General features: G+C 36.8%; 1 protein-coding gene across 2 annotated transcripts in view; it reads right to left on the reverse strand.

Moving 5' to 3' along the window:
- The window catches only part of BMPER (BMP binding endothelial regulator), a 114,100-nt gene that overhangs the window by 20,530 nt on the left and 66,791 nt on the right, over nt 1-26,779 (reverse strand). For both annotated transcript variants that reach the window (XM_053468018.1, XM_053468019.1), the window contains 6 exons: nt 20,974-21,083; nt 20,216-20,356; nt 19,663-19,767; nt 13,325-13,370; nt 12,372-12,701; nt 6,079-6,415 (listed from right to left, as the gene is read on the reverse strand). In XM_053468018.1, coding sequence (XP_053323993.1) covers nt 6,079-6,415; nt 12,372-12,701; nt 13,325-13,370; nt 19,663-19,767; nt 20,216-20,356; nt 20,974-21,083 — 1,069 coding nt within the window. The remainder of the gene's footprint in view (nt 1-6,078; nt 6,416-12,371; nt 12,702-13,324; nt 13,371-19,662; nt 19,768-20,215; nt 20,357-20,973; nt 21,084-26,779) is intronic.

Below are 26,779 nucleotides of genomic sequence, written 5' to 3' on the forward strand. Positions count from 1 at the left end.
TACACCTGTGTTAGTGTTAAAGCATGGATTAAGTGCAGGAAATCGTACGCTGAGTACAATTTTATTCAGTTCTTTTACAATTTCTACATTTTGTAGAATAGTCTTTACATTTTATACAGTCTACCACATGACACAGTAATCTGTTTATGTTTTTTATTATCTTTATTAAATGACTTTTATGTGAGATAAAGTAGTTCGCAGCTGAATGATTCTCAAATACTGATGATGTTGAATTTCCTGCCATCATTCCAGAGTACCCATTGATTACAGCTTGTCCAAGCACTCCATGTATGTGTCTCAGGCAGTAGGACGGCATGCCAAGATGAGAATTATGAATAAAAAAAATCCTTTAGGTGTAATGAAATTAATTTCTCTGCAAGCACATCAGGATTTCACAATAAAATGCAGGATATAGGGACACCCAATACTGAAAAACTGAGAACGTATGACACCTCTGAAGCACATCCTGAGTTTCCTTCACAAATGTTTATGGGGAATATAACCTTCCCAGATACTTTTGCGGAACTGCTTAATCGGCAATTTGTGCTTAAAATCACTGACCATCTTAACCTGACCAGACGTAAAATCGTTTGGTAGTTAAGATAGGTGTCTTGCCTATATTTTTGTAAATGCTCAATGGGAGGACCCTCTTCTCCTTCTGCACCATATCAATTATAGGAGCTATGGCTGTGGAGGTCTTGGCATTTCTCGGCCCCTGATTATATACAAATTAAGTCAAGCAAAGTCTACCAGTAAAAAGGTTCTATATTAAAACAGGGAACAGAGATAAACGTTTCTACTAAGCACCATCAGCTCACTATAGGACAGCACAGTCAAAATGAATTATCATAAATACTTAATGATGCAGGCCTGAGAAAACTGTACTTAAAAGTAAAATATTTTTGAAACTTTTGCAAACTTGGCAGAATATCAGATGAGCACAATTTATGCAAAAATCTCAACATTTAGGGGGGGGGTGTTTCATGTAATGTGACTGGCCAACAATCAATTGCTCTATTAAATATTTGAAGGTAGTACATCAGGCTCCAAATAAATCTTACATGTCTAAACATTTGCAATAAAAGCAATGCTACAGATAATCCAATTGGGTGATGTCTTTATGGGAAAATGCTTAATACAAACAAACTGTCACTTTGGAAAATAGCTCTCTTTAAAACAATTCAGCTGTATAATTCTATAAAAAGCCATTCTCACTAAATTTTGTAAATTATTATTATAACTATAAAAGCCGGTTAATATTACTTAAGATGACATATGACTTATTTGAATAATTAGAAGAAACCAAGAATTAAGTGCATGCTTAGGTGGGTACACCACACCCAGGCACAATTGTAACCCAAGCTCACCCAGCAACATGCAGATTTAATTTTACAGGTGGGATGTGGCTGGGAATGGGAAGACCATACAGAAGAAAGGATGTATAGTCTTCCATTTCATATGAATAATATGTCAAAAACAGGAAAAAAATATTTTAGAAACCCTAATTTTTCCAATTTAAATCAGGACTTCCTCCACAAATTAGATAACCCCAATTTATGTCAAGCAAGATTCCATAAGTAAAATAATATCCCACATGCATAGGTTTTTAAATTTATAAGGGAGCAAAATGCTCCATTGCATACCATACTAGTTGATTAATTTTAAACTTTGGATTGGGGCCAAGAAGATGTTATAGTTAATATATACTTGTAGTGTGTGTGGGGTAAAACATGTTTGGTTGCCTATTATCAATTTTTTTTATCATTGTTATTTTTTTTAAAAGTATTTATTATTATTTTTAAAAAACATTGTTGTTTCCCGCGGTGTCAGCTCTGAGAATGCTCGCACTTGTAAACGATGCTTGCGCCAAGCACTGTTACACCATATCAGTCAGAAGGAAACTAATGATGTTAGCTTTTGCTGACAGAGGAGATCTCAGGCTGTCGAATGACACCCTGATCTTCCAATGCGAAACCCATAGGACATACTATAACTATACTTATCTTCAGTATCTTATATCTACCCTAGCCTTACGTCTATATTAGGGTGACCACATTTTATTTCTGCCACTCAGGGACTATGAAAGCGCATGAGATTACACACACAGGTCTACATAATACATTTTTTATTGATAAAATTGGACCCTACGCAAGCATTTCCTTGGGCCCCACTCCACGCTCACTATCACAATCACTCCCTCTGCTGCCCCACCAAAAAAAAATATTTGTCACACTGACTGCAGTTTAGGGGGAAGACTGTAAGAGTCAGCACAGTCTTCCCTCCTTCTGACCCTACCGTGACATTGAGAGGTCCTCTCCCCCGTAATCATCCCCAGAGTCCCTTTGTCCCCACATTCACTAACCATACCTCTCTTTTACTTACTCCCTGTAGTTCAGGTATAGATCAAATATACAGCACCTGTAAACATCACTTGCATGTATAGATCAACACATTAACATCACAAACCCAACTTTGCAGGTATACATAAATAATGTATGGAAACATAGCATAGCTGATATGGATCAACAGAATAACACACAAACCCAGATTTGCAGGTATAGATCAATTGGAATTCACATAAAAACTCAGCATTAAAGGTATAGATAAACCCCCCTAAATTACAGGCATAGATCACAGTTTGCACACCTCAAAGCCAGCCCTGGGTCCACACTGCCCACATAGAACCTGACCAGCACCCAAATTACACACATAGCACTTGCCATCGCGCTCCCACCACAGGACTCCTGCAAGGTAAGTGAACTACAAAGGGGGGTGAAGGTAGATAATGAGAAGGGTGGAGAGGGTAGATAATGAGAAGGGGGAGATGCCAGACAGTGAGAAACGGGGGAGAGAGTAGAAAATGAAGAGGGGAGGAGAGGGGGGAAGTAGATAGTGAGGAGAGGTGGTAGATAGTGAGAAAGGGGGGGAGAGGGATAGATAAGAATATTGAAATAAATAAAGAGTGAGAATGAGTTAGAGGATGAATGAATTAATGTGTGAATGAATTGTGTGAATGAGTGAGATAATTAATGCATTTGTGAGAATGCATTAATGAATATGTGTAGATGATTTGTGTGAATGAGTGAGACAATAAATTATTGTGTGAATGAATTAGTGAATGACTGTGTGAACCTGTGAACTTAAACAAAAAAACCTTACCTAAAAGTGTACGGACTTGCAAGATCTGAAGAATAGATTTACTCGTGGGAGATCATGTCAGACTAGTCTTGTCTTCTTGGAAATTGTAAATATAATGTATGGCTGTGAGTGGAGCTGTAGATGTAGTTTATTGCATGTAAGTAAAATATTTGACACTACTCAGTAAGTTCATTTATAATTTAATATGTGTAGGGGATGGAGCTAAATGGAACCGAGTGGATGATATGTCAGCCTAACAAAAGGCAATTATCTTGGTGAACGGACTACGTTTAGAGGAATAAGATATTTCAAGTATGGTTCCTTAGGGGTCATTCTTAAGCCCTGTTTGGTTTAATTTATCCTGCAGTAGTCTGCAAGGGAATGTATGCTTGTTTGCAGATGGCACAATAATTTGTATTTGGTCTGGATTTAGGACACGGGTTTTAAACAAAAAAGAATACGAGAATTAGAGGGTATGATTTAAAGTTATAAGGTGGATGATTGAGCAGTACTGAAAATTATGTTACAGAAATGTAGTAGATACCAAGAATAGACTTTCAGTGGAGGAACTTGGTAAAAACAATTCAGGATTCAAGGATGCATAAAGCTATCCTAAAAAAATAATAAGTAAACAGTCATGTAAAAAAGGCAGACTAGATGGCCAATAAGTTATTTTCTGCTGTAGCTATCCATACATCTACATATGTGTGTGCATTTGGGGAAAAGAAGAAAAAAAATGGTATGGTTAAGGACAGCTTAAAACGTCCTTTGCTTTTAGGCATAAAAAAAGAAAAGTAAAAAAAGAAAGATTAAAGTTTCTAAAAACAAAAAAAGTATTTGCAAAGAAACTAAAGCAATTATGTAGAATGGGCCTATAAGCAACCAAATACTTTACTACATGCTCTCGAGATGAAGTGTGACCACTAGCAAAATAGTTTCATCCATCAAGTGAATAAGAATATGTGTGTCAGGAAACGGAAACCATTAAGACATTATGGAAACATCATTTATTTTAGAAATGCTCACTCAGGTGTTTCCTAAAGAAGAAGAGAGTATAAGAATTTCTTCTACGCCCAGAAGATTTTTAACACTTTTGCTGTTATACTCTTTCCCTGTAAGCTAGTCACACACTTATCAGGAAGGTGGACTATGTCTTCTGTGGTGTCAACGCTGACACTTCAGGAATAGGATGCCCCAAAATTCACTCAGTCATCTTACTCCATTTCAAACCATAACAATATGGTGTACTTGAAAGAAGAAAGTCTCCATCATGGTTAACCTTCAGTTCTTGTGTGTTGGTTTACACTTTAAAATTAATTTCTGATTGACCATAGACAGGATCTTTATTTTATGTGTTAACCAAATGTGTTTTTAATAAACGTGGTACACATATAATACCTTTAGGCTAGGTTTCCACTTGGGTTTTTGTCCGGCGTTTTTTTCTTGATGAAAAACGCCAGGAAAACTGCCAAGAAAACTGCCACTGCATTTACCTGCGTTTTGCCGTTTTTTCTGGAATTTTTTCTGGCGTTTTAGCCTTTCTGTGGAAATTGCTTTTTTTGACCTTAGGCAGTTTTTCCAGCCTTTACAAGTTAGAAGTTTCACCCAGCTAAAAGGGATTAGGATAAATGGCAAGTATCTGCCCTCTCCTGATGTCATTTACTTGGTAGACCCTTTTGTCTCTTTTCTGTGGTTTGTAAGGCATGCTTTATTCCGAATGTCTGCTCCTCTGGGAAGATTGGCCCCAAATGATGGTGCAAATTGTTTGCTGTTGCTTTTGGCACGCAGGATCCAGTCGCCTATGTTTGTTTGTAATGGCATGTTTGTTCCAAATGGTGTAAAATTCAATATGAACCAGTCCAGGACTTTGTTTTGTGTGAAACTGTTTGTTTTCAGCCTATTTCTCGTAGGACACACAGATACTGGGTCCATCCTCTGCATTGTAACTGTGGAAAAAACGCCATAAAAAACGCCAAGGCAATAAACCCACATGGCTTTTTCATGGCGTTTTTTCTCTCCCATAGACTTCTATTGGAGAAAAAACGCCAAGATTTCTTGCACAAAACGCCAGAGTCTCAACATGCTGCGATTTTGAAAAACTGCCACAGAGCCCAAAAAAGCAGAAAAACGCCAAAGAGGACTGAAAAAACGCCAGACAGAAAAACGCCAAGTGGAAATTGCATTTTGCGATTTCCTATTGAAGAACAGCTAACATCTGGCTGCAGCCGTTTTTCACAAAAAAACGCCAGGTGGCGCTATTGGCGTTTTTATGGGCGTTTTTAGCCAAAAAAAACAAGTGGAAACCTAGCCTTAAAGTGATGGAAAATCATCTCCAAGTTTATCAATTCAGGTATTCTGATCTCAGAAATACCTAATTTATATAGATTTCCCATACTTTCCCAGCACTTATAGTGAACATACTTTAAGGTGTACATTATTCGTAGATTTTTTTGCCCCAAACGGCTTTGGGGGTTGTGAACGGGGGCAAGAGGGTTATACTTTTTAGATGTTGTGTTAGGGCAATGGGATGTAAGGGTTTTTTTTCTTTTTTTATTATTATTAATACGGTATTATCTTTTTTATATATATTTTTAATTATTTTATTTTTTGTATTTTTTTCTTTTTTTTGTATTTTTTTTAAAATGGTTAGAGGTCCTCTTAGGGACCTCTTGAACATGTTATTAATGACAGTGATGTCACAATGGCTCACTTTATTGTTTTTGTATTATTATTTATTGTATTATTTTAGTGACTTTTTTATTTATTTCTTCGTTTTGTGTTTCAGCGTGGGAGAAGAGTGAGAAACACTCCCTGCGATCCCCCCTGCACCGACACTGTGATCTCTATGCAAATCCCCACAGACTTCCAATGTTTTGGTAGTTTATCATAAAAAAAAACCCAGTAAATAAATGATTCCCCCCATCATCAATGCAAACTTACTTGTAGAATATGCTGTAATCGACTGTGGAGTGGCAGTTCTGGAAGTCCCATGATTTTAGTTTTTGGCATTCTCTGTGAGCGCGAAGCTTTACCTTAACAGTCCCTTGACACAATTCTGGAACAGTCTTCCTCTGTGGACGGTTACAAAATTCATTTGATTCTACTCTCCATGAGTCTCCAAAGTCATCCACATCAAATTTAAAGTTTCCATCACTTCCTATAAGATCATCTCTTTTGTGCCCATTGTAATTTCCACAAAGACCACAAAGTTTTCCTTTGAGGTGAGGAGCAGCCATTACTTCTACAAAGCTGTCTCCATCCCATGAAATTTCCAAACCTGAACAAGAAGATAGAAAACAACAATAATTGGTTATGATAATAAGACAAAGTGTTACATGATGTATGCTGGCTTTAAAAAGACAATTTGCATTATACAGTAATAAATAAATAGGCCAAATGTTAAAAAAAAAAACATAATTAGTATATTTTTTGGAAAGCATAATGGTTTTCCTGTTTTGGAAATAAATCTTAAATGTTCTCAAAGTATTTATGTAATCATGTCATATCACTAAAACCCAAATTGTAATTTTTCAGCAATTGTATAAAAAAAATTCCTGGATAATTTGGGAAAACACAACACTATGGTTATTTTTCTTCTTTAAAAAATAAATAAATAAATGTTATTTAAACATCTGCTTTAAGTATTAGGCAGTTGACAAGAGGACTTGTGAAACAGCTTCACATTTGGGAAACAGCCCTTGTGCGCTCTGTTACTTTTTATATTTGTGTTTGTGGAGAACAGAAATTGGGCATTATGCATTAATAAGAAATTTGCGCGGGAAATATGGTACCATCATCTCAATGGGGGAAATGGCAAAGCCATATTTGTCCAAATGTTGATGTATTTAGTTGAAAGTCAATTTTTTTCTGAAAGCTTGAGTGACTAGCCTTTGTGAAATAATCATCAAAGCAATATTACTGCTGATTGCACCACTTTCCTCCAGAATTGCTTTTCGTACATAACCCTCTTTATGTACAAAACTTGGTAAGTATGAAAATCTCAAAAATGGGCCTATAAGCAACAAAAATAAAGCCAAAACAGAGAAGCCATGTGTTAAAACTAAGTACACCCTTACTGCTAGTAACTAAGATGCCCACATCTATAAAAGGTTTTGTGATCTGGAGCATTCAGGTGTATGTTAACACAATGCCAAGGAGGAAAGACATTTTTAGGTGCTGTCTAAAAATTTAGGAAGGGATATTGGGCAATTTCATCTTAAAGCCCATCATTCTACAGTGAGAAACATTATTCAAAAGTGGAAAACATTCTTGCCAGTCTTCCAAGGAATGGACGCCCCAGCAAATTCACCCTAGGGTCAGGCCACCCAATGTTCAGAGAAATTGCAAAAAACACAGTTACTGAGTTACATCTCAGACATCTCAGCATGTTACAGTTTCTGGCAGAACCTTTAAAAAAAGACTGAACAAGCATGGTTTATTTGGAAAGGTTGCAGGAGAAAAAGAACATGGCAGAACGGCTGCCCATAAACTCCTCTGTATACCAAAGTATTCTAGAGTCAAATGTGAGGCCATCTGCCCGACAGCTAAAACTTAGCTGAAATTGTGTCATGCAACAGGACAATGATCCCAAGCACACCAGCAAATCTACAACAGAATGGCTGAAAAATAAAATAATCAAGGTGTTGCAATGGCCCAGTCAAAGTCCAGACCTCAACCCCATTAGAATGTTGTTGCAGGACCTTAAATGTCCTGCAAAAGAATAAACAAATGCCCGCAAACCTCAATAAACTGAAGCAACGTTGTGAAGAAGAGTGAAATTCATTCACAACGATTTGGGAGATTGATAAAGTAATACAGAAAATGGTTACTTCAAGTTATTGCTGCTAAAGGTAGTTCTACAAAGTATTGAATCATAAGGTGTACTTGGTTTTTCACACATGGCATCCATGTTGGCTTCATTTTTGTTGAATAAATCATGACATGATCTAATATGTCATGTGCTGTTGTTCATCTGAGGTTGTATTTACCTTATTTTAGACCTGCTAAGGACCGGATGATTATTATTATGTCCTAAAATGTAAAACCATATAATTCAAAGAGAGTGTACTTTTTTTTTTTGACACCACTGTTTACAGTGAATATTAAATATTCTAAATGAGTCAGTAATATGATTATTACGGTAATAGTGTTTATTGTTTTAGATAGCTGCCCTAATGTGCAGAAACTGTCAGCAATGTTTAGACAAACTACAGTGATTATGGTACCTAATGGTAATTATTTTTGAAATGGTGATATTGATATACTGATTGATAATTTGGTTAATTTGACATCACCGCAATTAAAATAATCACTGCCAGCAATACCTGAGATGAACTACAGTAACAATTTTAATTCTATTTTGGCATAAACACTTTTATTTAGTTAAATAAACCCAGGTTTTGGAAGTGTTACACTTTTACACCACACTATAATAAATCTCTTGTAAGAGCATCTAAACATTAGAGCTTATTTTTTTCTTATAGACTCCCTTGTATATTGGATATACGAGGCCAAAATAGACAGATGTTTCCCATGCACAACAATGTCGATTGTTCCAAAAAAATTATATTATTTTTATAACAAGCATTCATTCTGCTGGACCTGATTATAAGATAAAAGGAATAATAAAGGTTTTAATTTGTTTATGTTAAGAAGCGTATTATTCTATGGTCTATCAGCACTTTTACTGGGCATATTGTAGTCATCACTATGTGTTGAAAGTGGTAACAGCACATCTTGGATATGGTTTAAATAAGAAATAGGTTCCTTAAGCATTTAAACTGTGTTGATCTCCTGAGGTCATATATATAAGAAGCTGCAGATCCCAGTGAGAATGGTTGAGAACGACCATTTAAGTAATTGGCACTTTTCACGTTGTGATCACCATTATCTTAGCTTAATGAAAATGAGGCTCTTGGAAACGTTATCCCTCTAAGGACCCAGGCACACTGATGCCAGCAACCTGTCTAAGTGATTGATCCGCCTGTAAGTAGTTCTAAAACACATTTTTAAAGTTCATTTCGAAAATGGTAATTGAGACATGGGAAGAATTTAATTCAGTCTGGCGGTATCTTATATTGTGATGTCATGTTAGGTCCTGTAAATGCTTTCACTTGCCCAGTGCCTCTCTGTCCTTTTCCCCATGCCTAGTGACTGTAAAAATAGATAGGGTGACAGAAAAAAATGTTTTGAGAAAAATGCCTGGTGAACCCCCGCATTTAATGTGTGCCTGCAGCCGCCGCTGATGGCCTTCCACCTGCCTCCATGCTGTTTGTAATCATGTAAATGAAGTCTACTAATGGCAAAGGCTGCAGGCACACATTAACCCTTCAGTCCTGGGGTGGCACTGAGGGGGGTTAATGTGTACCCGTAGCATCTCCCAATGCCCCTCATCTGTTTGCATTTTCTTTGTAGCCTGGTAAATTAAGTTATAGGTGTACTTTACTGTGCTCTTTGTGGAATATCTCTACATTGTAAGCTCGTTTCAGCAGGGCCCTCCTCATCTGTTGTTTAGGATTTTTATGTTATATACTACATGTCATGTCCTGTTTACCATTTGTATGGCATATTATGGCGCTATATAAAACAATAAATCATAATATGTGTAAGAGCTTTACTGTTTCACGTGAACAAGCATGACATGACACGTGGGAGTGGCTGTAAGCAGTCACACCGCTGTGATGTAATAAATAGGGCAAGGCTGTGAAAGAATGACATCACTGTTTTTCTAGGCAACTGTAGTATTTCATTGAGAATTTCAACACACTTTATAAGTGACTGGGAGCATTAAGGATAACAATATAATGACAGATAGCTTTCTTTTATTTTCTCTACTTGATGCAGCACTTATCTGGGGATATTTTAAGACACCCCCCATGTGGAACGGCACATTTAAGATCACTGTTTCTTCTAATATCCTGCATCTCGGGCTGTTTGCTTTCCTCTCCTATAAACTTAAACAGCCACTTGCTGCAAAATCATTTGTTTCCCCTTGACAGCTGTTCTTTTTGTCCTTACTTAAGTTAGCCCTGATAACAGAAAAAGGTAGCAAATCCACTTTTAAGTCGTTATTGATCGAAGTTTTACTGCATATATTTGTTTCATTACTTTACTGGCTATTCTACTTGTTTACATTGAATATAATGAAATAACGATGTCATCACAACAGCTTACTCCAATCACACCAAAATATTACTTATATACAAACGTCTGCTATGGTGCTAACGTGTCATTTTCAGGTTTTAACAAAAATAGGTATGGACAGGATATTTAGTTTAAAGTTCAGGGGATCCCACTAGTTTTTACTGCAACTTCCTAAAAGATTCCTTTGTCTTTATTAAAAGGCTTCATTTTTGCTCACATCTGTTGTATCATTTTAACACTGTCTTTAACAGTTTGTAGGCAGAGTAGAGGTCAGACCATGCAAAGCACCAGGGACAAGCCCTCACAATCTCTCACTGTATACCTTAACATAGATCTTCAAAACCCATGTAAAAGGTTAACTCTTTAAGCAACTGCATGGTGAGAAACATATTTGACTGCTGCATGTTTTACAAATCAACGGGACATAAAAAAATTCAAGTAAACATAACTGATCTGGAAGCAAGGCACATAATTGCAGAGCAATTTATATACTGAAATCAATGCACAATAGAAATTGATTCCACATCATTTCTGTTACATGATGTACGTACATTCAAAATTATAATTTTTGGTTCCATAAAGAGCTGAAATGGTATTTTATTATACGGTATATGTTTCACCTTACATGCCAAATAAAAAGAATCTATTTTTTTAGGTTATTGATAAAATCTGCCAATAATGACTCTTGTTTGTTCAGCAACCTCCTTGTTTTATTCACTCTTACAGTAAAAACCCTTTGCAATACTGAACATGAAATCACCGTTGCTATAAACCTAAGGGTATCCTTATACCCTTACCTGGGAACTTCTTCTCCCCGGCTACCCGGCTACTGGATACTTATATTCCACTCTTTTTATAATATTTAATTATCCAGTGTAAGTGCTATCTTTGGGGAACTGCATACATTTCTGAGCATGTGCGTGATCAAAAAACAAAGCCAATATAAAAAATGTTTTCTAGTCATACTTAAGTATATGATAGAGAATTTCCGTCTAATGGTATTTATGGTTGAAGTTTTAGTTTTATGATCCAAGGCTATTTAAAGCACATACTGTATATTAAGGTGATTGTGAATTTGTGTTTAATCAACCAATCACAATCTTAGAATTAGCTTTAAGATCATTTTCAAAGGAATAACATTTTCCGGCCTAGTATAAATATGCAGGAACCCCCAAGCCAGTGGGTGGTATCTTCATTACTGTTATGAAGCCTAAGAGTTTCTTTACAGTTAAAGGAAGAGAAGACGGAAGGAACATATCCTATTAAAATAAATCATACTGTATTCAGTATTGTACAATAAAGCTGTACAATTGCTCCACGTGACTTAAGAAATGGCCATATTACACGACAAAACCGCCTCATTAATTTTACATACTGTTTAATTCATTTAAAGTGTAAATAATGTTTTTTCTGGAACACTAATACTCTATACAGACCAAATCTCACAGGAATCCTCTATGTATCTGACACATGTTAATAAGACGTTTCTCGGTATTCACTCAGTGTTTATCTACAACCAGGATATTACAGTCCCAAATCAGTTTGTCAAAACAAATTTAAGACCTTAACACATCTTCTAGGTTTCTGTGAACCTGCTTGTCTGTTCGCTCAAGAGTTGATCCAGGAAATATACCAGATGTTGTTAATGTTACTCTTACTTTTCTCTCCAATACATAGTCCAACAAAAACTAGCATTCTCCAACTATTCATAGTGGCCTCCTAACTTACCCTTTCTATGTGCCAACTTTGCATCAACACACTATTTAAAAGAGACCCCATTTTGCACTAGTTTTCCCGCTGAAAAACCAGATGATGTATTTAACATTTCCATAGTCAGAAATCCCCCTTCCCCCACGTATATGTCATCCATGTCTTCATATCGCTGACATTTTACTTAGTTTCCCTATGGCAGAATATTTTTCTGCCTCTTATGATTATTTCTCATCCTACCCAATGCTCACCCTTACCTTTATATTTAGTAAAATATGGGCCGACAAAGTTAGCAATGACAAACAACTTCCTTGTAGGCCCTTTTTGAATCTTCTTGGATGTTTTTGTAGATATATAGATACAGTCAGTGGAAACCTCACCTGCTTTGGTTGTCACTTTAAGAAGGTAGCCATCCAGATCTATGTGAAATTGTGGTGTCTCAAAAGGAAGAGATATCCTTGATCCATTCCATTTCACTGTGAGATGCTGCTGGAGGCTAATGATGCTTCCTTCCATCAAAAGGTCAACTGTTTTTGTCCATGAGAAGGAATGTGTCCGTCGAGCATCATTTTTTACCAGTACTTGAAATGATGAGGTAGAAGAGGAGCAATCTTTTGTCAAAACGTACTTACAGGTTCCCTGAAAATTGAACGTTCTCCCATCGAAGGTGTTATAGTGGGGGTCTCCAAAAACAGTGCATACACCTGGTTCTAAATAAAAACCAAATGGACAATATAATTAATACTAATGAACAATATTTGTATGTTTGTTATATTCTTGACCTTGGCTGTGGATTTTATTTTACTAGTAACATTTTATCAACCTCAGCAACTGAATGCAGAGGCCACTTTTAAATTTGTCCCAACTTTATTCATCTAAGAGAATTCCCAGTTTGCCAAGTTTGCTATACAACCGAAAGCTTAAAGTTCTACAATCACCAAGGTTTACTATATAAATTTAATATTACCAATTTACATAACCTCCAACATTTCAGGTGTCTAAACCAGGACAATTTTATTCAGGGCGTGGCTATAGACCAGTGGGTACAAGGCTGTAGCCAAGACCAGTGTCACCTACTATACATTATCTTTAATAAGGTAGTAAAGCTGAACAGCGGGATTTGACATCACAGATTAATTACATAACACAGGGTCATGTTGTAGGTATGATTGAGGCTTGAGCTGAAACAGCTCAGTAGCCAAGTAAGAGTAGAGGTTATAATAATACTGTTACTATTTAATATATTAGATATGTTATATAATTAATCCAAAAAGTAAAACAATGTGATATTGTATGTATTGACTGGACAATTTTTTTATTTTATAAAACTTACTTTCAGTGCAAATGGGGCAGCATCCTTTTCTGTTCAGTATTTTGCCCTGAAAGGTAGAGATTAATTTAATTTGATTCAGCAAATCTTCATTCTGGATACAACTGCGGGGAGGTTGTGTAGGTTAAGGAACAAGTAAAGACTTATTAACATGCAGGAAATATGTCAGAGCAGATGGACCTATTATCTCTTATTGGATTCTATGGTTCTATGTTAAAGGAACAGCCTGGTCAACCAAAATTGTATTTTCATTTTAAATGCATGTTGGAGTCCATGATAATCAGTGCATTCATTCTTTAGTTACCGGAGTTAGAAAAGGAGACTTCTGCCTCATTTAACTCCTCCCCTGTTAGCTTTATTGAAACCAGACGTAAACATTGAAAAATGTTAGCCATGCCCCTATAATATGGGGGTGGGATTAAATTCCAGATAGAGGTTCTAAGCAAAACGAAAGAAAATAAGAATATTAACTAAAACTTAACTTCTAATGCTTAAAATGAAAGTGGAAAGTGGTTAGTTCACAAAAAGCCATAATATTAGCACTACCCACTAGTGAAAGATTGAAGGCACCGCGAGGGTGAAGAAATACTCAGAATTAAAGCTTTGGGTAGGAGAAGCCAATATAACAATGCAGCGTGGTTTGCATTCAACCCCATATAAGCCCTACCTACCCCCATAATAAAGTCATAGTCACTGTTGTGAAGCATTGTAGGCAGTGAAACCAATTATCGCAAGCACAAGTGAGGCATCAGTTCCTAAATGGAGTTAATCGCCCCATTCTGTAATAAGTATGAAGAATTTAATACCCGATGTGTGTTTCGCTAGCAGGATGCTAGCTTTATCAGGGTGTCTTTTCACTCTGTTTAGGAACTGATTCCTCACTGGTGCTTGCGATAATTGGTTGCGCTTCCTGCAATGCTCCACAGCAGCGTAACCACAGTTTTAGGAAGGCTAGGTAGGGCTTATATGGGGTTGAATGCAACCCACACTTCACTGTTATATTGGCGTCTCCTAACCTTTTTGATTCTGAGTATATTCTTCACCCTCACGCTGCCTTCTTGCGCATGCTTTATTCCCCCCAAGGAGGTCTGTGGGAGTAGCAGCAGCCAGTCATTCTAAGGGGCATTCTACTGAGCATGCGTAAGAAGTGTACTGATGAATGTTCCCTGCTTTCCGTTTTAGCTGGCGGAGAAGTTAAATCACACAGAAGTATCAGCCCCTAACTTCTATAGCTACAGAAGCCATGAACTGATCTCCATGCAGTAATAGGTCCATGCAAAATGGATTCCAATATGAGAGTTCTAAGAAGAGCCTCTGTGTTGTCAGAGATGGACAGGCTTAGCAATGAAGATAGACAGGATTCTGAGGCCCCGCTAAAAGGTTTTCAAAAAGAAAACACAGCAAAATGCAAAAATAAGGAATAAGCTTATATTTGTACAAAAAAAAAACCCATCTATGTGGAACAGCCCATTTAACTACGAGCAGGAAATATGAAGATGAAAACAATTGCCGCAGTCATTGCAAATGGAAATAGGAAAAGGAAGAAAGATGGATAAATGAAGCATGTCTTTATAGAAAAACATTTAAGGAAACTACAGGCCCGCTGCGCCAGAGCTCTATAAAGTACTCCCCGATGTCCTATTGAATAACCTATCCAGGTCAAAATATTTCCGAAAACTGAGTTATCTTAGAAAACAAATGACAGGAGTTTTACTCTATTGATATGCTAATGTATATATAACTAAGAACAGTGGAACAGCAAATATAGGCATTTTTGTGCAAATAATTCATCATATACATTATGATAATAATAATAATAGTACATACATTTTATCTATAAACTGGGTCGTATGTATGTATATACTGAAACAGGAAAAAAAAATACATGCACCATGCAGCCTGTAAAGGTATAAATAGTAAATCAATGACAAAAAGACATTACTACAATTGAAATCCCATATGTTACATAGTTAACATGCCACAAAGACGAGACATTTATGGAGAACATTTTCATCATAGTTGGAAAGACTTCACATTTCCAAAACAATTCTTTAAATACGTTAGCATCTGCAGCCCTCTCTGGTCTTTGACCTCCTTTGTGCTCTTGTGAATCAATTCCTTTTTTTTTTTTAACAATAGCTATTATAAAAGTCTTAATACATAACCGATATTGTGGTGTTTTTTTTTAAGATTGTATAAAAGAAAATATGGGACTATAATCACCAAAATAATCAGTGCCCTAAGTTCAAATAAGGTCGAACCCTGCGGCGCCGCTGGTTTAATGAAATCTATGCATATTGGCAGGGATGTTTGTTTGTTTGTTTGCTTGTTTTATCTCAAAAACAAGGTAGCCTATTATAATCCACATGTGTTGCGAATATTAGTCAATAGAAAGTGCCCCCCGAAGGAAATTGATGTGATATAATCCAATTTTACCCTACAAAAAGAGGCTCTCTAATCAGCGTACGTTTTAGTCTTCCTGGGTTTATGAGGCTTTCAGTTTTATGTCTGAAAATATTTCAGGCAAGACTAATTAGGCTTTTGTTTAGTTGTGCAACAGAAACAGCTGTTGTTTTTTTTTTGCCTCATTTGGCACCAAAGTAAAGAAGGCGACTTTTGATTTGTAATAAAGTACAGATGTGTATGAAATTAAATGCTTTCTACACCGCTGCTTGAAGGAACCTTAAGTGAATTTATAGCCAACTTGAGGATTTTGTATTGAAAATACGCTAGATCCACTTGATGGCAGCATTAAAGTTCTGCTGGGAGAATTCATCTCTTTGCTTTCTGATTGAACACAAGGTGGCTTATCCCATAACTGGCAAGCTATAGCACCCCATTCGGTTCTGTGAGTGTTTCCAATCAGCATGATTATTTTTATGAGGTTTCCAGCTTACGTCTGAAGTGGTCAGGGGAAAAAAAAAAACACGATGGAAAAAAGCTATTAATGGTAAAAACAAAAATCCTCCTTCCCTGACATGTATTCTCAGTGAAAGGGCTACCTTTGGCTCATGTTACATTTAATGATATTACCTGAGTAACAACTTAAGTTACACACCATGAAATGTTCTGCTTTATTAGCAAAAGAATCAAGTTGTCTCCATAAATGTGTTAAGGTTCTTAACACCGATGTGTCAAGAGAAACAGTTTACATTTGAGGCGTCTGTTTCAACACCTGAAATGGTAAAATTCGGACAGTTCTCTTTTAGAAGATGTGGCTATTGTGCAGGACCTTAACAAGACTTTTTATGTGACTCTTCACAGCTACATACTGTATGTAAGTTTTATGATGGAGTTGTGTGTGATTCTCATCATTTTGTAGATCCAGAGAAGGACCCTGTACAATGGCTTTTGAGTCAACTGTGCTCTAATACATTGCCGATATGCCTACATCCTACTTCAAACATTTAATTATCACAATTAGTATCCTTTAACCCTTGAGCTCTTGATGGTAATCAGGAAAAATGCAAGTATGTCTTAGGTTTACTTCTTTTTCTATAGCCTATAGGTTTTATCTAGTCAGTTTCTCCAAGTGCCTCCCTGTTGCCAACTTTGCTGGTCCCTTGTCCATCACTTTTTGCCACCAGACCTTTGCTACTTATTTGACACTGCTGACTTATCCATAAATTGACCTACATTTGTTCTATTAAATGTTTTTCTCCTTCTATTAATGAGAGTCCCTCAATGTCCTGTATACTGAATCAGCAGACCTCTTGGGGAATTAAGCAGGGGTAAGTAACTTCTGCGGGTCACCTGCTCAACAAGGTTCACACTGAGTACCATAGCAAGGCATTTAGAAGAAGAATCATGTATATTTTCTGCTGTTTATATACATATTACAGCAACTTTTAGGACTGGAGACCACTGCGATAACCATGAAATATCCTAAGCTCCTGAAAACAGAGAATTCAGGGGAAGAAAGTGGGACAGATGGATTTTGTCCCAAAGATGGACTATCTTTCTGAAAGAGTAACCTGGGAGTTACATGCAAGTCATTGCAGTACATCTTAAATCTGGGTCTTTAAATGCCAACAAGATTGGATGGCAGAAAAAAGTATATCTTAACAAAATAATAAGATAAGATGACCATGGGGAATAGTAAATATAATACTGTACAATATTTATAGGGGAAAAAAAGGATTATTCTTGTATATCTTGGAGAATGGACCTACTTAATCTACTATATTGTGATGAACTTACTTTATACCATTTGACGCAACATTCCTAATTTTGTTATACTCAGGTTATATATAAAAATCCAAAAGGGAAGCACTCACCTGAACTAGCATGCGTTCAGGTGAGTGCTTCCCTTTTGGATTTATTTTTATTTGAAGATCTGACCAGGCTTTGGGTTTATCACCCCTCCCCACCACAGGTGCTCCATTAATGGGTCCTTAGAAACCTAAAAATTGCAGGAAGTATAGGAAGGTCTTTTGGTCCCTGGTGAGTAATATATTTGTTTTTAAATAAACCTTAATAAAAACTATAGTTTTGAGAGTTTTTAACCTATTTGATGTGAGTGCTCTGATCTATGGATTATATATATATATATATATATATATATATATATATATATATATATATATATATATATATATGCTTTTGAGATCACGTTGACATTTTAAATGATAGTATGACAAGATGTCTGAGAAACCCTGTATAAATGCCAATAACGAGCCTATATTTAATTAGTAAGTAAAGTGGTTAATACGCTGCTACTACTATCACTGCAAAAATGATTTATTAAACCCAGCTGATTAAACCCACACTTAATGTGTCCAGTACTGTATCTGTGACTTTTATTTATTTACTTTTAAATATCAGTCTATTTATTTTATCTAAAGTGCTGCCTGTTCTAAATTAGTTGTGACTTATTTGCCAGGCAGCAGCCTAATGTAATTTGCTCTCAGAAAGCTGGTAGGGATGAACAAGAACTTTTTTTGTTAGAATTTTGCATCAGAAGTGCAAATGCAAACTCTTTTTTTTTTTTCTCTTTTGATGCCTGTAATATTATATTATGCATATTAATGCCTGAATGACTTTCGTGAGTCATTTTGTGTAATGTAACTACAGAGCTAAAATATTACTTAAATATTGATAGTACTTATTTATTTGCATCACCATTAAAGACAACTTTACCTTCACTGAAACATCAATCCTCCATATGTTTTCAGTGAGGTACTGTTGTACTTTTATGAAGTAAAGGTCTACAGAGATTATGGTAATCTTCCAGAGAGCAATGAATCAATTCTTCAGGGTCCTGCTCTTGTGAGTTTACAATCTTATTAGGATGTTGAGGGTGGGTAAGGGACTACTTGGGCAGGGGAGGATCAAGGTTAGTTGAGGCCCTGGGGCAACATTATTACAAAGGGGCTCCTCCATAAATTATATAAATTTATATATATATATATATATATATATATATATATATACACACACATATATATGTCTATACACACACACAGTGCATTAGAAGGCATTGTCTGCTCAATAGGATTACTGCTTTTCCCTTCTCCAATTTATAGCACTATTCACCCTGGGATTGGAAAGCTCCAGACAGTATCATGCACGTAAATTATATTTGCCATTGTTAATCTTCCCTTGTACTTGGGTCAGGATTTCATAAGCAAGGGTAATGTGAGTCTGACAGAACAAGGTGGGGAATTCAAGAAAACAGGTACTGCATTGGTGAAGTCCTGAATATGCGAGTGGGAAAAAGTGATAAAGGTTGAGGAGCTAAGCAAGTTGTGGAAGGGCTCAGTGAGGAGAATATTGGGAGGTAACGGCAGAAATGTAGGGGCTACAGTGATGTTTGAGGCACAGTAGGTGAGGGTCAGAAGTTTGACATTTATCACGGAGGTTACTGCGAGCCAGTTCTGGAGTTGGCGTAACAGGGTAGCAGAGAAAGAGTGATGGGATAAGAATCTTAATCTGGCAGATGTGTCAGTCCTGAAGCATACCGATCGAAAGCAACAGGGGAGACGAACAAGCACTCGAGAAAGTAAGTGTACAGCCAGAGACGTAGGATTTAAAGGAGAGAGCTGTGTCCAGAAAAATAAAAAATATAACTTCTGATATTTTAAATGGAAGAGGCCCTGTTTTAAGGCACAATTGAACTAGATTTTTAAGTGACATCATAGCCAATTATTAATGTAAAATGTATGTTCAAGTAAATGGAGCGCTGAGATTTTTAAACACCCACAAGGTAAAAAGAGAGGGCTAGGTGGGTCTCCAAACGGATCTCTTGAATAGCACAGACTAAAAGAAGCAAACTGAATAGTTAAACCATGGTGCTCACAGTTTGATTTTGTTAAATAAATAAATGAGATTTAAATACTCACATGTGGGCAGCTGTTCACTGGAATACATTGTTTCTTGCGACACTCAGTTTTGCCTTTCACACATGAACAGATGGTGCAGTTGACAGAAGACCACATCTCCCCATCCTGGAGAAAAAAAAGTCAAGATGCAGCAATCAGCTGGGGTTTCGCTACTAAGGGACCCCAGTCATACATTAGACCACTGGAGAAAGAAACACATTGTTTTCCCAAAAGCGGCTGTATCATTGCTTAACTTAAATTGCAATGTTATGACTGAGATATTTGTTTCACAAAAGGGTTGCTTAAAACAGTAAGATTTTGTGTTGAAATTAAATCTCAGTAGTAAAAGTTCCATTCCATTTGGTTATGCGCAAGCATTATTTTCAAAATCATCCCTTAAAAAGGGAAACAATAATAAAATATCAGATATTTTGTAGGTAGACATATTCTATATCAAGAATATGTAGCCAGGTCTTTAAACAATACATTTACCCCAACATACCCCCAGATTTTATCACAGATTTTAAGATGAACAAATGGAATGTACTATTTATTTGTTCCATATCCATTATACCCTGAATATCTTGTTTCCAGACTTGCAGATTTTGATTTCTTCTGCTGGCACGTAGGAGACACACTCATCGCAGCAATGCTCTTTCCCACTATTGCATGACCCAGCTGGAGAGCATTTCTTCTTACAAACTACAGTGGAATCCTGTTTGGAGACATGGATATATTTTTTTTTATATATTCATGTTATAAATATTATTTCTTTCTAAATAAGCATTTTAGGTGATATACAGTTATATAAAGGTTTAATACATTTTTAGGACATGAACAAAATATATTTAAAAAACACATTTTCCAAACACATTTTCTGTAGTTTATACAGAAATTATTATTATATTGTTGTGGTACCAACAGGACCTCCCTTAAGAACAGCCCTACATACCCCTTCCCAAGTGCAAAGGGACCCTGCAAATAGTTTCTGGCCTATACAGACTAAGAGCAGTCCAGTGGTGCAATCATACAATAGAATAGAACTTCTGTCCCTGGCTACTATCTTTCCTCAGACGTATGTGCTAAAACTCTCAGTAAAGTATATTTCACATGTTTTTCACCCAGTATTTTGCTTTAAATTCCATAAAAACATACAAATTCATCTTAAAAAGATTTTACAGTTCAATAGACCAGGACAGGATGTTTTGGTGATTTACATAAAAAGTCTTGGAATTAAGTATAACATCTACAGCACAAACACAAAGTGCCAACAGAAAACAAAGAATAAATTGTACATAGGAAAAAGGTAAAGTGTATAAGTACTATACTTACCCTGCAGGTGCATGTAGTGCAGGCATCATCCATAACTTTGGAATTATTGTCATAGACATCACTGCGAAAAAGACAGCTTCCTGAAAGCAGGTTAAAAACTTTCCTTTGGCCTAAAATAAGGCAATAAAAAAATAAATGGGGCAACTTTATTACTAAAAACAGAAAAAATATAGACATATAAAATATTTTTGGATTTCTGAATAAACATTTATTATTCGAAACAAGGAAATAATTTAGCGGATAAAAGAAAATACTTGTAGATTGAAATAGATGTATGGAAATGTGATGAATCTACATTTCAAAAAAGGGTTTTTATTCAGACATGAGCCAGCCTAATGGCCAATAAAGAAGCACTAGTATAGCGTTGTGTTTCTATAATATCTGTAAATAGGGTCATTCTATTTTAACACTTCCGTTCATATACCGTATTGGCTTGGATATAGGCCGCCCCCATATATAGGCCGCACCCTAAAAGTTTGGTGCTTTTTTAAAGAAAAAGTTTTTTTCTTTAAAAAAGAACCAAAAAACATGCTGCCACTCTGTCCCCCCCCCCGAGATATGCTGCCACTGTCCTCCTCCCCCCGAGATATGCTGCCACTCCCCCCCCGGGATATGCTGCCACTGCCCCCCCCGAGATATGCTGCCACTGTCCTCCTCCTCCTCCTCCCCCCCCGAGATATGCTGCCACTCTGGAAGTTGTATACGCATATTGCGCAGATGTCCCCCGCCGGCCCCGCAAGACACCCGGGAGTCTGCTCCGGTAAGTCTTGGGGGCAGAGGTAAAACGCATTGTGCGGACGGTCACCGGCCGCATGATGCGCTTAGACAACCTCCCATGCCGGCACCCCCCCCCGTGGAAAGTGCTGGCAGGGGAGGCTCTCTGAGCGTATCGGAGAGTAGGATACAGGTCCCCTGCACCGCTGTGGGGGATCTGTATCCTAACCCCGCTGCCTGCCCGGCGCCCAGGACTGCATGTCCCGGACGTCGGGCGCTAGACCCCGAATATAGGCCGCACCCCCACTTTAAAGACTTAAAGTGGGGGGAAAAGTGCGGCCTTTATTCGAGCCAATACGGTATTTAAATAATGTTAAATAAAAAAACTACTTTAGTCAGTGTTGCTGTGTACTGTACATATGATACTTTGCATTCAGAGGAACATATTTTTGTAATACACTCAGCTTTGTTCTGCCTAGATCTAAAACAAACTCACAATGAAATGCAGCCAGGACTGCCCACTGACGTCAGCGGGCGGTCCCGTGACGTGTCGGTGGGAGGCCCCCCTGATGTCAGTTTTCACTGATGTCGGGGGCGGTCCCACTGACATTGGGAGCGTTCCCGCTGATGGCAGCGGGAAACAACCCCTTTTAAAGGGAAAATGGGCGGGGATTGGGGCATGTCAAGACCCCGCTCCCGCGACCCGGAGGATTCGGGTCTTGACCTGGAGAAGCGGTGCTTCACCCGGCAATCCCCGAGTCAAACCCAGAGAGTTCCCAGGTATGCATATAGCTTATTATACCTGTTTATATAAAAAGTCTTACTATTTAGCCTCAATATGTGTACACAAATAAGTCACTCAATCATTGTAAAATTTATCTAGTTTAATTATGTAATAAACTTTTGTTGTTTACCCAATTTACAAATACAGTTAGGTAGGGCTTTCGTAGTGAGAGAGTTTAATTTTTTCTGTCCACTGCTAGCAATTGTTACCAATATTCCCTTTAATTTTTAGTAGTTGGTGTGTGTGCAGAAATCTTATGTTGTTCAAATCTTTTCCTGTTACAAAAGTAACTACACACGGAATACTTGTGCAAATGTAAAGCTGAAATTTCCCCAAGATAATTTTGACACAACTTCTTTCTCATGGCTAATAAACTTGTATTGCCATGTTTTATTGTAATAAAAATATAAATGCAATATTTGAGGTTACATATGAATGTTGTAAGAGTGTGTGTGCATGTATGTGTAAGGTGTTAGAGTGGGTGTGAGCATGAATGGGTACGTTTATGCTTTAGAATGGCATCACAATCACCCACCTCCATCTTCACGCCCCCTAACATAACTTTTCATCATTTCCATACCCACCATGCATTATTTCCATACCCACCCTGCATTATTTCCCCATCCTCTTCATACTCTTCCCTTAGTACACACCCCTTCATATTCACACAAAAATATTTCTCCCCTCACCCCTTCCTTCATCCTCGGCCTCTGAGTCTGGAAGTCTGTGGTGCAGTCTTGCACTTCACATCTATTTTCATTGTTTTCATGTATCATAATATATGCTTGTAAAACATGTGGCGAAGTGATTATTACAATCTCAGCTGATTGCGGGAATGATTAACACGGAATAAACAGTACCCAGATACTGGACTATAAATTCAAGATGCCAAAACACAAAGGCACTCTTTGTGCAAGGATAATACATCTCAACAACAAAAGTTATCATTGTAAATGTAACTATTTCCAGTCACACACTATGTTCACACAAGTCTAGAAGCAAATAAGTCAAAATAGATGTTTTTTAACCATACAAAAGCTAATCTGGGCCCACAAGAGGTGACCATGTACTATATGACCTTAGTGCTCTTAGTAGTTATTGGAATACTTCAGAATTATTAAAGCTAATAATGTAGCATGTGGCTGTGTATTCAGCAGACAGCCTTATCGGACTCGTGATTATTATCTTTTTATTTATATAGCGCCAACAATTTACGCAGCGCTTCATACAATACATATATTCAAGGGGTATGACAAGACTAGAAAAGATAAACCAATACATTAGGAAGATATAGCCCTGCTCGCAAGCTTATTGTTTGGCGTTTGAGGAGAGAAAGTCACCTAAAACATCACAACCTACAATAATGGCAGATTTATGCCATCTTTAATGACATTTATTAAAGAAAAAATTACCCTATGTTACTGTATACAACACTGTATTTTATGAAGTTAAAACATATATTTATTCCGTCGTTATTCCCATTTAAATGTTTTTTAATGATCTGGAGTGTAAGCATTATTTTAAAGAAAGCTAGACCATCAAGATCCTATGTAAGACATAAAAAGACAAGGCTGTTAACACTTTGATAATGGTTGAATATGTGTCGTGATGTATGTTATAGAACCTCTAAAACCTAAACATTCTGTAAGTGGTTCAACCATTGATTATGATTTGTATTACTGTAGCATGTAGAAAAAAAAAAACATAAAGGCCATTGGTTTCTTAGGTAATAGTAGTCATAAAAAACTAATACGTGATTTTACCTTCTTGACATTATATTTTATTTATAGTAAAGCAACAATCTTCCCTTGTGTAACCTCACACTTAAATGTATAATGAGGAACATTCTGATGAAAAAGAGGCATACAACATGAACAACTTTGGGCTAAGTTTCAGTCAGCTTTCTTACATACCAATGTCTTAAGATCCTTCGAAAGTTAGTATTTTACGTTGCCCCATAATCGAAATGATATTGCAAGAGTATATACAAAACTTTACTCATATAATTAATGTTCCTCATAGGAAAATATTGTGACTTTTTTGTAAGTTGGTTAGAAGAATAATATACTTATACAGTGTTTAATACACTGCATAATGAATACATTGCATATACCCTAATAGTAATGGTTAATAGTAGTTTTATTGACAGATTACATGCAGGGAGAGGGCCATATATAAGCCAAAAAGTTGCAAACTGACCGCTGCAAATGTCACTGACCTAGACAATCTTAATTTATAATTTGAAGACCAACTTCTATGAGTTTATACATAACCAGATACTAACAAACCTGCATAACATACAGCAGAGGCACTCAACAGGCACTCTAACATAGGTTGAACTTTATCTACCATGATCACCATTTAATTATTTGCTAATTTATTAGTAGTAGTTCCGTCATAGTTGGACTTTTATATCTCTGTCAGAAAGATTTATTAAGAAAATGTGGCAGAAATTGATAGATTATACTGCAAATACTACTGTCAATAAAACCAGTCCTCACTGGTAGTTTTGCACGTTCTACAGTTGACAGATTAATTCTCCCTATAGTTTTTTTGATTACTTATTTTTTATGTGTAAACATAAAAATGGAAGAGAAGTGGAAGGTCTGCCACCTTAGTGTTCAGTGCCATTACCCCTGTCCTTTTAAATTTGGAAAGAATTCCAAAATTCTGAAGAATGCAGTTATGTGTCAATAATATGTTTTGTTTGTATTTCCTAACATGTTGTAAATTACAGTCCAAACATTGAAACAGGAGGAAAAAAAGTTCATATAACACACACAAATGCTCTCAATATTTACAAAGGTCATATCACAAGAGAACTGTTTATTCTTTCTGGCAAGGGTGGTTGACATTGAGTCGTAGACAGCAAAGTTTTGGGCTTGTTGAGCAATAACATTGTAATCCTGAACTTAAGTCAAACACAGTACAGCCTGGCAATAGAATAATATCTAATATTCTAGAACCATTATCTATATAGCAAAGGTGACTAAGTTATCAGTCAGATTTAACATTTTATGCACCAGAAAGTAGTAATGTTATTTTAAAGGAGCAGCCATGTCATATTTTGTTGAAACCCACTGCCTTCTTTATGCAAGTTGTTCCACTGGGCAGATACAGCTGTGTGTGGGTTAATTTGTTTGTGGTTGTGATCTAAGCTGTGTGACATCACAAATGCAGGGATAGTGAAGCAAACACCGACCCCTGAATAATTGGGATTGATCAATACTCTATAGGAGAACTATAATTGTTATTTAATATTAAAGGGACAGCCTAATTAACCCCTTAAGGACAATGGGCGGTCCCTAAACCCATTGAAAACAATGCATTTTGAGCCCGTACATGTACGGGCTTTGTCATTAAGGGGTTATAGACTATAGAAGAATGCATATTAATGTACTCTATCAGTACTTTGTAAATATATGCATTCTTCAAAGAGGAAAGAAGTAACAAATAAAGCACTAATGTGACACAGAGTTTGCAGCTATATCTGACATTTCTTGCGACTGATTGGTTGCTTGACGTTGTCAACCAGTGGCAGGGAAGCACTGATGGACCCTGCAAGCAGCGTTCACTGGAGGCAAGTACATCATGTGCTGGGTTTTTAGTGTGTGTTCTGTAGAACCCCCCTCATGCATTTGCAAAATGGAGCAAGCAAAAATGTAAAGGGACCACGTGGCTATTATATGTGTTAAAGTGCATGTGAAGGATGGAGTGTCCCTTTAAACTATGCAGCAACTTAACTTCATGCCACATTTTTCAGAATATAAAACCAAACAAGTACTAACGTAAAAATTGCCAATGTTTTATCCTTCAATGCATATTATTGGAAGAGAAACAGGGCTGGCTTGAGGCAGCTATCAGGTAGCAACGGATCCGAATCTCCTGACTAAAGCTGCTCATTGAGACATTTATTTTAGCCTTGGATACACTAAGAGCGCCCAAAACATTTTAAATGCTTTGGAATCCTTCTGTGCAACAAAGACCCTGAAGGGTCTTTTCATGCTCTATGACATGAAAATGAATGCCCATTTCCTCTAGTTTTGATTTGTAATATACGACACCACCATTCCCTGTAAGGCTCCAATATAAATACACGCATGGTTTAATACTTATGACAAGGCTCGTTAATTCCATTACATCAGGGGTGTCAAATTTGGTACTCTAGGGATGAAATCCAGTATTTTAGGAATTTGCTAATTAATAAGCAGTCAAACAATTGTGTTAATGTTGTGCGTCACTTCTTGGTGTGCTAAATAGTATAAAGTATTAAAACTCGCTACGCATGAGAGCCAAAACAATTTGAGC

This window comes from Spea bombifrons, chromosome 5, assembly GCF_027358695.1.
Source record: "Spea bombifrons isolate aSpeBom1 chromosome 5, aSpeBom1.2.pri, whole genome shotgun sequence".
Classification (NCBI taxonomy): domain Eukaryota; kingdom Metazoa; phylum Chordata; class Amphibia; order Anura; family Pelobatidae; genus Spea; species Spea bombifrons.